The sequence below is a fragment of the Artemia sp. Qi Xiang Cuo genome, chromosome 16, assembly GCF_049724085.1.
Source record: "Artemia sp. Qi Xiang Cuo chromosome 16, ASM4972408v1, whole genome shotgun sequence".
Classification (NCBI taxonomy): domain Eukaryota; kingdom Metazoa; phylum Arthropoda; class Branchiopoda; order Anostraca; family Artemiidae; genus Artemia; species Artemia sp. Qi Xiang Cuo.
The window spans coordinates 46,171,985-46,184,325 of record NC_142809.1 but is presented as its reverse complement, the minus strand read 5'-3'; the positions used below and the strand labels follow the sequence as shown (position 1 = coordinate 46,184,325).

At 35.9% G+C, this 12,341-nt stretch overlaps 1 protein-coding gene across 1 annotated transcript in view; it reads left to right on the top strand.

Annotated features, from left to right (window-relative positions):
• Nucleotides 1–12,341, top strand: part of LOC148942958 (cubilin-like) — a 405,682-nt gene that overhangs the window by 25,248 nt on the left and 368,093 nt on the right. The window contains exon 3 of the mRNA XM_089102575.1: nt 7,602–7,763. Coding sequence (XP_088958701.1) covers nt 7,602–7,763 — 162 coding nt within the window. The remainder of the gene's footprint in view (nt 1–7,601; nt 7,764–12,341) is intronic.

Sequence of the window (12,341 nt, the reverse complement as noted above, 5' to 3'; positions counted from 1 at the left end):
TCACCCATTATTTACGCATAATATTTGTTATTGGGAAGTATACAGACATTTTTTTTTTGGGGAGGGGGCGTGCTTGGGGGTATTTTTATAGGGTTATATCTTCATTGGGAAGGGAAATATCTGAAGGATGAATATTCCAGGGGAAATGTTACACTGGGGGGTTTGACAGAATGACTATACAAAATTCTTTTTAATTTTCTCACTTTCTGTTTGCCAAATTTTTTATGTGGACATATTCCGCTGGAATTATCCAGGGGCTTTTTTCCGAGTGTTTTGATTTCCGGGAAGTATTTCCACGGAAGGGAGCATTTTTGGAGTGATCGAAAAACCGTATAGAGATTAAAGTCTTATTCAAATGAAAGAATGTCAAGAAGATTTTTTCAGGGTGATTCGTCTCCAAGCAATTTTACAGGGAGGGGAATTCTCAGCGGGGAAGGAACTGCCTGGAGGGAGTTTGAAGGGGGGTCGACTTTACGTTGGATTAAATTTCCACAGAGGAGTTTTACGTGAGGGGGAGGGATATATTTCATTGAGGGTGTGCTAGATTCTCCGGCATTATTTGAAAAACGAATAGAAATTATTCCATATATGAAGGGTTGCTCCACCCTCAATACCTTGCTATTTACGCTAAAGTTTGACTGTTTATTCCAATTATTTTTTAAGAGCGTCTACTAAAACACGGGGGCCGTTTAATTAGAATAGGAAGTTTTTTTTAAAGTGCTAACAGCTTCAGCGTAAAGAGCAAGTTAATTAGGAGGGAGCAACCCTCCATATACGGAATAAATCTACCAACTTAATATACAATTTTTTTTTCTTTTTTCAAGTACGGTGAACCAAATTCAAACCTGCATTAGTTGAAAAACGTTCAGAAAAAAAAAAGGTTTTTTAACTGAAAGTAAGGAGCGACATTAGAACTTAAAACTAACAGAAATTATTCTGTATAGGAAGTGGGCTGTGTACTTCTCAACGCCTCGCTCTTTATGCTAAAGTTTTTATTGTTTTAAAAAGTAGAGTGGCGACAAAGAGTCAAACTTTAGCGTAAAGAGTGATGCGTTGAGGAGCAGACAACCCCTTTCATTTACAGAATAATTTCTGTTCGTTTTAATTTTTAATGTCGCTCCTTACTATCAGTTAAAAAAATTTGTTTTTTTTTATTTAATAAAAGCAATACGTTACGCAGTAAATGCATAGAGTAGTGGCTCTCTAGAAAGACACATACTAAAACAAGAAAAGTTAAAACTAAAATGGAGGCATTTTTTTTATTGCTGTTTTTATGTTCTTTTATTGTTAAAGTTGTGTATGTGATAATTGAAATTCACCCCTGGTAATCCTATACATAGGCCAATGATATAAATTTTAAACAAAAAGAAAACACAGTAGCCTAGAATTCGGGCTATTTAGAAGGAAACGATTCTTACTTTATGATTTGCAGAAAAACTGTAGTTAATACATTTTGAATGCGCTTCCACTATAATGTACCCCCAACACCCTAATGTACAAATATATAGTCAAATTACATGTTTCCCGCGTGTTTTCCGTTTCTTGATTTTGTCAGCGTTGATTCAGTTTATGGGTACACGGGTTGAAACAAGAGTGATTCAATTTATAGGGAGAAACACGGGTTGAAACGCATGGCAAAATACATGGGAAATACATAATTTAGGGTATATATTTGCACATTAAGGGGGGGGGGATATAGTGAAAGGGCATTTGCAATTTGTTGCCTCCAATTTTTCTGTATATCATGAAGTAAGAATTATTTTTTTTACCATGTTTCCTTCTTAATATCCCCAAGTCTAGTCTTGCCGAAAAAAACTAAAATAATCAAACCCTTACCTTATAATACTGAAGGAAATCTATATTGATCATATTTATATGATCTAGGTTATGAGGTTTCCCTCGACTGTTATCTATATTTTAACTGAATTGAAATGGTATTTCTTATCCAGTAGTCAATGGACTTTAAGGGTCTAGTGCCGCTATTCTTACTTACTTACTGGCACTCGGGTCTAAGATGTATCTGGTAAAGGTAATGTGGTAATCTGGTAAGATGAGTCTGGTAATGATATCTTTTAGTCTTCACAGCTTTTTATACAACATATCAAACCATGGAAGCAACAATTAAGAACTATGTTATTAGGGCTATATACTGGTCCTTTGGACAACGAGTATTATCTTGAAAAGGAGCATGAAAATTGAATCTAATGGTGCTAGTTTTATTTTACAAATCTGTCTCCTTCTGAAGAGTCCCAACCCGAACATTTTACTACAACTTTGTATACGAATATTAAATTTTTGTATTTTGTATTTTTATATTAAATTTTGGAAAAAAGAACTCTTGGTTTGGCTTAAAATCATTCTAAAATAATAAGAATTACCAAGATTTTTTGTCAAAGTTTAGATAGGCAAAGAACATTAAACTTTATCGCAGACTAACGCCATCAAGTCCAATGCAGGTTTGAGGTGTGTCCTAGCTAAGTAGTTGGCGCGCTGGGAATCCTTTGTCCGAGAAGCACGGTTTCGATTCCTGGCGTGGCCGATTATTTGGTATGGGAAGAGGGTCAGTGGCGTGACTCTGTAAGCGCAGCCAGAGTCGACTCAACTCTAAATAGGTACTTGAAGAAATTTAGGGAAGGTAAGCAGGAAGGATATGCAAAAGCACAGGATGGCTGGCCCCTAACCCTCATTTCTTGGCTCAAGGGCCATGAAATGGAGATCAGCACCATTGGTTTGGAAATTAAGGGTCTAATGCCGCCATACTTACTTACTTACAAATACTAGAAGATTTTACATATAAAATTTTCTAAGCCTTTGAAATAAGCAAAGGGTAGAGATGGTAGCTTGGAAATTTCTTCCCATGGTATATTTTAGGCACCGTACTCATTCTTAAAAGTTTAATTTACGCAACTGCTTTTTTACATCAACAAAAGCCGTTTATTCCGAATTTCGTAATTTTCGAGTAAAACCTTTCCAAAGGTGCTGGTATCGGATAAGAGTAAGGTGATATAGACCCAGCCTACCGTCCTTAGATCCCAAAAGGTTAACCTGGCTCCCATGCTACTGAACCCCCCTTTAGAAGAACCCATGTAGCTGAACTCTCGTGCAGCTCAATTCCTTTTTAACGCAACTCCTGTTTAATCCAACCCCAAGTCAAATGTACCTCGTTCGACTCAATCTCCTTAAATTCAACAATCAATCAGATCAACCTCCATTTAACTCAACCCCGTGCAACTAAACCCCCATGCAACTCAACCCCATTCAACTTAACCTCGTCTATTTCAAACCTCATTCAACCCTCAATTCAACCCATCTAACTCTTGCACAATTAACCCAACACTTGTGCTACTCGACCCCTGTTTGACTCAACCACCATTAAAATTAATCCCTGTGCACTTTAACCTTCATGAAACTCAGTCCCCGCAAACCGGTTGTACACACACACGCAAGCCAGTACACGCAAACCGGTTGACTTGTAAGGAATAAGGGGAGTTTGAGGGAGGAAATATATTCTACAATTTCGCCTTGAAATGTCACAGAACATAGTATTTTTTCCTCGTAGATTGAAAGTGCAATTTCTTGTATGAAACTAATTATCATGGATTTTTTCGAATAGGATCAAAAGAAAAAATATGAATGGTTTAGTTTAAAAAATTCTAAATATTAAAAGTCTTAGAATACTGAAAGTCTACTTAGGTGAGCTGTGTGCGATTGGAATGCTTAGACATAATAATTAATTAAGAATAGAGTCAAAAGAAAAATAAAGAAGACATTCAATCTTTTGAGAGGGAGGGTTTCTTAGTAAGTTTATCAGGCTTCTTAGCAACATTAATTATAATTAAATAAAAATCGTCCCAAAAGAAGTAAAGCAACTAAAAACTCCCCATTAAATAAAAAAAAAATAACGGGAGGGATTTCTGGGGTGGAGGGTCTATAGTATACAATTTTACCTTGAAATATGAAAGGTCATTAAAATATAATTGTTTTGCTTCAGAGCTAAAAGTGTAAATTTTCTAAACTTTTGCTCAACATCTGGGGGCAATCTATGATTAATTTAAAAAGACAAAAGAAACGTGAAAAAAACTCCATGGTCATACACATTAGATGTTAGAGTGGGTGCTGCCTCCTAACACCCGTTTTATGTGCTTTTCTTTACCATTTAGTGCAAATATAATAGACAATGGACTGGTTCCTTAAAACATTTTATCATAGGTAGCACAATAACACTTTTCAAACAGTTCGTGGCAACGATTCAATGCTGATTTCAAATATATAAGTTTCATCAAGTTTAGTCTTACTCATCAAAAGCTAAGTGCCTAAGAAAATTTGCCTTTTTTCGCATTTAGAGAGGAAAACCCACTAAGACTCATATAACCTTAATGAAAATCACACAATCAGATTCAGCGTTTCAGAGAACCCTAATATAGAGGTTTCAAGCTCCTATCTGCAAAAATGTCAAATGCTGTTTTTTTTTTTGCCAGAAGCAAGATCACGGATGCGTGTTTATTTGTGTTTTGTTTTTTTCCCAGGGGGGATCGTATCAACCCAGTGGTCTTAGAATATCACGAGAGGGCTCATTCGAACGAAAATTAAAAGTTTTAGTGCCCTTTTGAAGTGACAATAAATGGAGGGCATCTAGGCCCCCTCCCATGCTCATTTTTCCCTAAGTCACCCGATCAAAATTTTGAGATTTTTGTTCAGAAAGGTCAGAAAATATAATAACTATGTCTTTGAGGATGACTTAATTCCCCACATTCCCCGGGGGAAGGGGTGCAGGTTATGAACTTTGCCCAATGTTTGCATATAGAATTGGTTATTGGAAAGTATACAGTTTTCAGGGGGGATTTTTTATGGTAGTTTGGGGGGGGGAGGGTTCGGGTGTTACGTGGAACGATCCTTCCATTATGGAAGTTTTCGTGGGGAAGGGATATTGCTCTGAAGGGGGGGGGGGCGTCGAATTTCCCAGAATTATTAAAAAAAGATCAGAAATTAAATAAAAACAAAGCTTTTTTAACTGAAAGTAAGGAGCAAAATCAAAACTTAAAATAAACAGAAATTATTACGTATATGAAGGGGTTTGCCCCCTAGTCAATACCTCGCTCCTTATGCTAAAATTTTATAGTACTTTCGTAGGATCTATTTATTCTAATTAAACAGCCTTTGTGATTAAGGGATCATTCTTAAAGAATTGGAACAATATTCAAACTTTAGCGCAAAAAGCGAGGTATTGACTAGGGGAGAACCCCCTAATATACGTAATAAAAATATACGAATATTGAATTTTTTTACGTAAGTTAATTCTTAAGTTAAGTATATTTATTACTAATAAAAACGTTCTTAAATAATATTGAAAGCTCTAGGGCCCTTTTTAAGTAGCCAAAAAAATTTGGAGGGCAACTAGACCCCTTCTCCACTCCTATTTTCTCAAAATCGTCCGATCAAAACTTGGATAAATCCATTTAGACAAAAAATTAAAAATTAATATGCAAATTTTGTTTTATTATTCATGTAGGTTACGTTGAGCCAAAATCAAAACCTGCGTTAATTGAAAAACGTTCAGAAATTAAATGAAAACATAATTTTTTTTAACTGCAAGCAAGGAGCGACATTAAAAGGTGAAACAAACAAAAATTATTCCGTATATGAAAGGGGCTGTCCCCTCCTCAACGCATCGCTCTTTACGCTAAAATTTGACTCTTTCTAAAATTAGAACACAGGATATTTTGGAATGTTGACATATTGGGTCTGTAAAACATCCATAAGTCAGGTAAGATCATTGCACAACATGGTCAGAAGTAAGTAGGGAAGGTCACGTCAGCAGAAATTGGCCAGGTGACCACGATTTGTGCTGGTATTAATGCATTAGGAGTACAGTCCCTCCTCTGCTTATTTCCCCAGGAAAACAGTGTCTGTAAACTTAAATCAAGAGAGCTCTGCTAGAAACCATCATGATCGGCTCAGAAAATACTTCTGGCTGGATCACTGCCTCTCAGTTTTTTTTTACTTGGAGCATTTTATCAAACTAATCAAACCCTTCAAATAGTCACCTGAACAGTGAAAATATATAACCAGATCAGCTGGTATGCCTTTGCATTGCTTGATCTAGGTAAAAATAATGGGGTTGAACTTTTAACTGTTCCTTCTTATACTACTCACAAACTACATTCTCTAGAAAGGAAAGTCGATGGATCCATTAAGGCCTATTACAATTTTGAAACCGCAATTTTTATGACTGCCTATAAACTTAAGACTATATCAGTGTATAACATTGCTGAGCTGCTGGGGAAAGCATATCCTAGGGCGTTTACTCATGAAAATATAATCAGTGGATTCAGAGCAAGTGAGGTCTACCCCACTAAGTGCTCACTAACACCTTTGTGAAAGAACGCTTTGTGAAAGAAGCTTTTTATCCCACCTAGGCCTACTGGTGGGGTAAAAAGCTGTATATGTCAAGAAAGCCCTAGTCCTGGAAAGGAAGTGAGTAAGAGTAGTGAAAAGGCTAAAAAAAAATGTATGTTTCTCGTAACAAGAGTTGCAGCTGAGAGTAACGATTTTGGCGTAGATGAGCCTGTATACAACAGCTCTGCAAACTCCGGTATGGACGTTGAAGACAAGTCCCCTACCAGCAACTTCCAATTTGAAATTGAGAAAGATAATGCTGGATTAAATTACATTCTGATTGAGCTGAAAAGCAAGAAAGGAAATCATGTTAACTATATTATAAATATAAAAAAGTAGCAACCGAAGAACTTAAGGTCCATTTTCTGAAGGAGACTGGAGTAAGAGACTTCGCGCTAGCTGACGAGACGGATAGTGTCTTAGACAGAAGTTGAAATAAAACTGCAACCACTGACAGATGAAACATCAAGATTAGCGGATCGGCTTACTTTTAATGTTGACCAATCAATTTATAATTTGAAATTAATGCTCTAAATTTTTTTTAACCTTACTGATATTGATTTTGTAGTTTTATACTGAATATATTTTTTCATAATTTTATAGCCGAAAAACAAGTTTTAATGTTTCCCTTGCCACTTTTCTGTTTCTTTGGTCAGATGGCCGAACGTAAGCCAGAGACGGCTGAACCAGTGCCGGAGTGGCCTAGACTCAGTACTTTTGACCACTTGGACAGTGAAGCATCCAGGTGCAACAGTGGTGGAATATTTCTAATTATCTTTTTCAAGGATAGTATTAAATGAGTTACCTTTGCTTTGGCATACTCAGCAACTGCTTATCGTTTGAATAAATTCCTGTAGAATTAAGAAAGTAAAAACCGGCCGAATGTGGGCCAGTCTGCTATCTATCTGTCGGATCAAAAATCAATATCGAATATCGGAACGTAAATATCGACATCAGAAACATTATTGGGGAATTTCTGTTTATTTCCAGCTTTTTCAACCATCTACCAGTAAATATCCAGCAGAAAAATTCCAACATGCGAAAATTCCTTTTTTAATATCTAGTGTAAGCTTGAAGTTCTAGGAGGAGGGGCAGTTGCACCCTCCCTACGCCCATGACTAGTACACTAATGTTCAATAAAATTAAAAAAAAGGAAATAGAAGTGTATTTGAGATGCATTTTGGATTATACATGTTTTTTTACAGGTCCAAAATGTATCTAACACCCTGGAACGATTGGAGTTAACACAATTGCCTGATATCCAGAGAATGCACCAAGAACTACAAAGAACACTTGTCCTGCCTACAACAGACTATAATGGTCGTTTAAGTGAAGTCCAACAGTCTATTACTGCAATAACTGCCCGAGTAAGTAAACACAGCCACGCACACGCTAGCTTAAGGAGGAACGGTATAGCACACCTCCCGGCTATCTCTTCCATGTTAAATATTTTTAGCTTGTCTGGTGACAACAGACGCATAAAGGCACTGATTTTGGTCTCTGTCTGTTCCCCTGATTTAGCAACATAATCCGTGTTTTTTTTTTGTTTTGTTTTTCTTTTACTGAGTTCTCTAGATTAAGCTTTTCCTGCTAATTCAATTTCAACTTGTCTAAGAAAACGATACATAAAATTTTTATCATTTTAACAAGGACTTGTAGAGGGTTTTGAAAAGAAATTGACTTTTAAGTTTTTTTCGTAATTAATTTTAAAAAGACATTTTCATCAGTTTATTTGTTTGTACTAAAACTTGTTACCATCGGTTTTATATTGGTACCTTCTGAACTGTTGCATATTTAATTCCAATAGGTGGGCATAAATACGGGTCTCCAGGTAATACACGGTCAGAGTTTCAATTTGTCTCGGCTGGCATTATAAGTGAACGTTTCAGCATACTATGCAAATAGGACTGCTCCGTCAAATTAGGTAGCGGTCAAAGATTCTAAAAGACGAGAAAGGCAATCTTGGTTTAAACAATATTGATGCCAGTTTTTGGTAGGGTTTCAATCTGTTCATAAAGTACCAAAGAGAGTAAAAATGAAAAATTATTTTTTACATTGGTTAATAGGAAACTAACATAACCATATAGATTTTAAACAATTAAAAAAGCCCAAAAATTTCTAATTAAAAATATCTTCATATATAGCTACATAGTTTTAATGCTTAGTGTGTGCCAAGCTAGAATCATAGAATTTTTTTGACAATCAGTGAAAAATATATTATCATTGAAACCTAGGAACTGTATTGTTGCTGTGTGATGAGGCAAAAGATAAACACTGGCATTAATTGATAGTGAACGGCGTAAAGAAAAACAGTGATTGAATGAGCAAAATAATGCAAGATTAAGACCCTAAAACCTTGCTTCTAAATATGAATTGAAAAGAATTGTATATATCATCGAATAACTTTTAAATGAAAGGTTTTCATTAAAATGCATATTTTTAAAATTTTTCAAGATCAAACATTTCAAATTATTAGTAATTTGACTTACCTAAATGAACACCTTTTAGACGGATTATTTATGCTTCTTTTGTTGTATTTATTCCTATAGCGTTTCAACTACTTTCATATATCAATATGGTTCACATTTTCTGAACATTCTGAAAATGTCACTTTTATTGCTTAGTTTTTTTTTTATGTAGAGGATAAACATTGAATAAATATTTTGCTCTAGATCCCATGATAAAAATCTCTTCTCTGACTTGATACATTATCAATGTTCACTATTCAATGTTCATCCGTTGTTACCCTTGCTCAAAGTTTTCTTAGGCATAGTGTGCGAAGAGCAGTCCTCCTGTTATCGAATTGATTTGATTAATTATGGTGAAAATAAGTTTTTAGTGCTGAAGTTCTTTTTTTTCTTCTTATATAGTACTCCGTCATTCCCCTTTTTGTAGACGAGTAAGAAATACATTATTATAGTGGCCTTTTGGGTAATAACCAAATTTGGTTTCATCCTTGATAATAAAATAAAAATTCGATCCAGACAATATCGCCTAAACAGAAAAAAAAATATATGACTAAAATTGCTCCTAATACTACTAACAACTCACTGCACCACCAAGCTGCCTGAGGCCAATACAGTTATGAACGCTCCTGCTCCATCCCAATCTATTTCAAGCCTCCCTCATTACATCCTCCCAAGAAGTTTCCAGTTCCCTTAATGATTCCTTACGACATTTTCTCGCCCCATTGATACTCTTTGTTTGCCCCTAGACGGTTAGCCGACAAGGACAATCTTTTGAAATCTGTCATTCTTCATCCACAGAACGTGTTCTAGCCATCTCATCCTTTCTCTCATTATAGCCATAGAAAGCAGGATTGAACCACATTTTTCGTACAATTTACTACTTGAAATTCGGAGAGTCAGTCGGGTACCTACAACAATCCGTAAAAAATTTCTCTTGAAACCATCTAGCAACTCCTCTTCCGTTTTTTGGAGCGTTCACGCTTCAAAACTATACTTGACCACTTTCATTACTGTAGCTTCTGATATTCTTATTATGGTTCGCAGACTCATCTTCTTATTCTTCCCAACTTTCCAATAGTGACCCCCCCCCCCCAGGCCTTCACTATTCTTCCTTTTAAATCATTACTTAACCTACCGTCTTTACTAACGATACTGCATATGTAAGTGAACCTATCCACTTGATTGATCTTCTCACTACCCAGAATCCCCTCTTTACCTTCACTTATTCCTAGTCTTAGCGACTTAGTCTTCTTGACATTAATTTTCAAACCTATTATTTCCCCCTGAACTCAAAAAACCTCTAAAATTCGTTCATTTTGTTAAGATTTTCATCCAATGTGTCACAAACTTTTTCATTCTTTCCTATATCTTTTTCTTTAAGCTGGGAATCAACAGATTCTTGATAGTCTGGGTGTGAACTTTTACAAAGAGTATCATCAGATCTACTGAATTATCGTTTAATTTTTTGTTTTTTTCATTGTTCAGTGTGGCACTAATAATGAACCTTTGCACAAGATTTTTAATTTTAACAATTTTTTAACAATCATAGGCAGCGCAATAGCGCTGCCTAAGTAAAGAACGATGTTGGCTCAATGTATTATTTATTATTATTATTTTTTTCCATACTAGGGCACTTTGTATCGAAGGAGTTGTCGTAGAAACTTCGAAAACGGCTCATTCGATTGGAAATTAAAGTGGCTAGTGCCCTTTTTAATAGTCGAAAGCGATTGGAAGGCAACTAACACCCCTTCCACGCCCACCATTTCCCCAAACACATCTAATCAAAATTTTGAGATAGCTATTTTATTCATCGTAGTTGATTTCAAGATAGAAATTATGTTTTTGAGGAGGATACTCCCCCCACAGCCCTCAGGGTAAAGGTTGTAAGTTATGCCCTGGGGACATATAAGATTTTTATAGAAAGTTTTGTCGTAAAAACTTCAAAATTCGATTAGAAATTCAAAGGGCTAGTGCTGTTTTTAATATTCGAAAGTGATTGGAAAGCAACTAACACCCCTTCCACGCCCATTATTTCTCCAAATACATCCAATCAAAGTTTTGAGATAGTCATTTTGTTCAACGTAGTTGAAAGTTCTAGAAATTATATCTTTGAGCAAGACACTCCACCCACAGTCTTCAGGGCAAAAGTAATAAATTATGCCCTTGGACAAATAAAATTTTTATTGAAAGCTCTGTCATAGAAACTTGAATAAGGGCTCATTTTATCGGAAATTCAAAGGGCTAGTGCCCTTTTAAATTATCGGAAGTGATTGTAGGACAACTAAGCCCCCTCTCTCGCCCACCATTTCCCCAAACATATACCATCAAAATTTTGAGATAGCCCATTTGTCCAACGTATTTGAAAGTTCTGGAACTTAGTTCTTTGAAGATGACAACCGACCCAAACCCCTCAGGGCAAGGGTTGTAAGTTGTGACCTGGGGGCATATAAGGTTTTTATAGAAAGTATTTTCGTAAAAACCTCAAAAACAGCTCATTCGATTGGAAATTCAAAGGGCTAGTGGACTTTATAATAGTCGAAAGTGATTGGAGAGGAACTAACCCCCCTCTCACACCCACCATTTTCCAAAACACATCCAATCAAAATTTTGAGATAGTAATTTTGTTCAACGTAGTTGAAAGGTCCGGAAATTATGTCTTTGAGGTTGAAACTCCCCCTATAGCCCTCAGTGCAAGGTTTGTAAGTTATGCCCGTTTAAGGATTTTATAGAAAGTGTTGTCGTAAAACTTAAAAAAGAGCTCACTAAATTGGAAATTGAAAGGGCTAGTGCCTTTTTTAATAGTTTAAAGTAATTGGAAGAAAACTAACCCCCCTTTCAAGCCTACCATTTCCCCAAACACATGCAATTAAAATTTTGAGATATTTATTTTGTTCAACATAGTTAAGAGTTCTGGAAATTAGGGCTTTAAGGATGATAACCCCCTCAGAGCCATCAGGGCATGGTTTTTATGTTATGCCCTGAGGGCATATAAGGTTTTTATAAAAAGTGTTGTAATAGAAACTTCAAAAAAAAGCTCATTTTATTAGAAGTTGAAAGGGCTAGTGGCATTTTTAATATTCGGAAGGGATTGGAGAGCAACTAACCCCCCTGTTACGTCCACCATTTCCCCAAACACATCCAATTATAACTGTGAGATAGGCATTTTCTTCAAAATAGTTGAAAGTTCTGGAAATTGTGATTTTGAGGAAGAAAAAGCCACCAAACCCCTCAAGGATAAGGGTTATAAGTTATGTCCTGGGGACATTTAAGGTTTTTATAGAAAGTGTTGTCGTAGAAACTTTAAAAAGCGCTCCTTCGATTAGAAATTGAAAGGGCTAGTGCCCTTTTTAATAGTTGAAAGTGATTGGAGGGCAAATAACCCCCTCTCACGTCCACCATTTCCCTAAACACACCCGATCAAAATTTTGAGATAGCCATTTTGTTCAACGTAGATAAAAATTCTGGAAATTAAGTTTT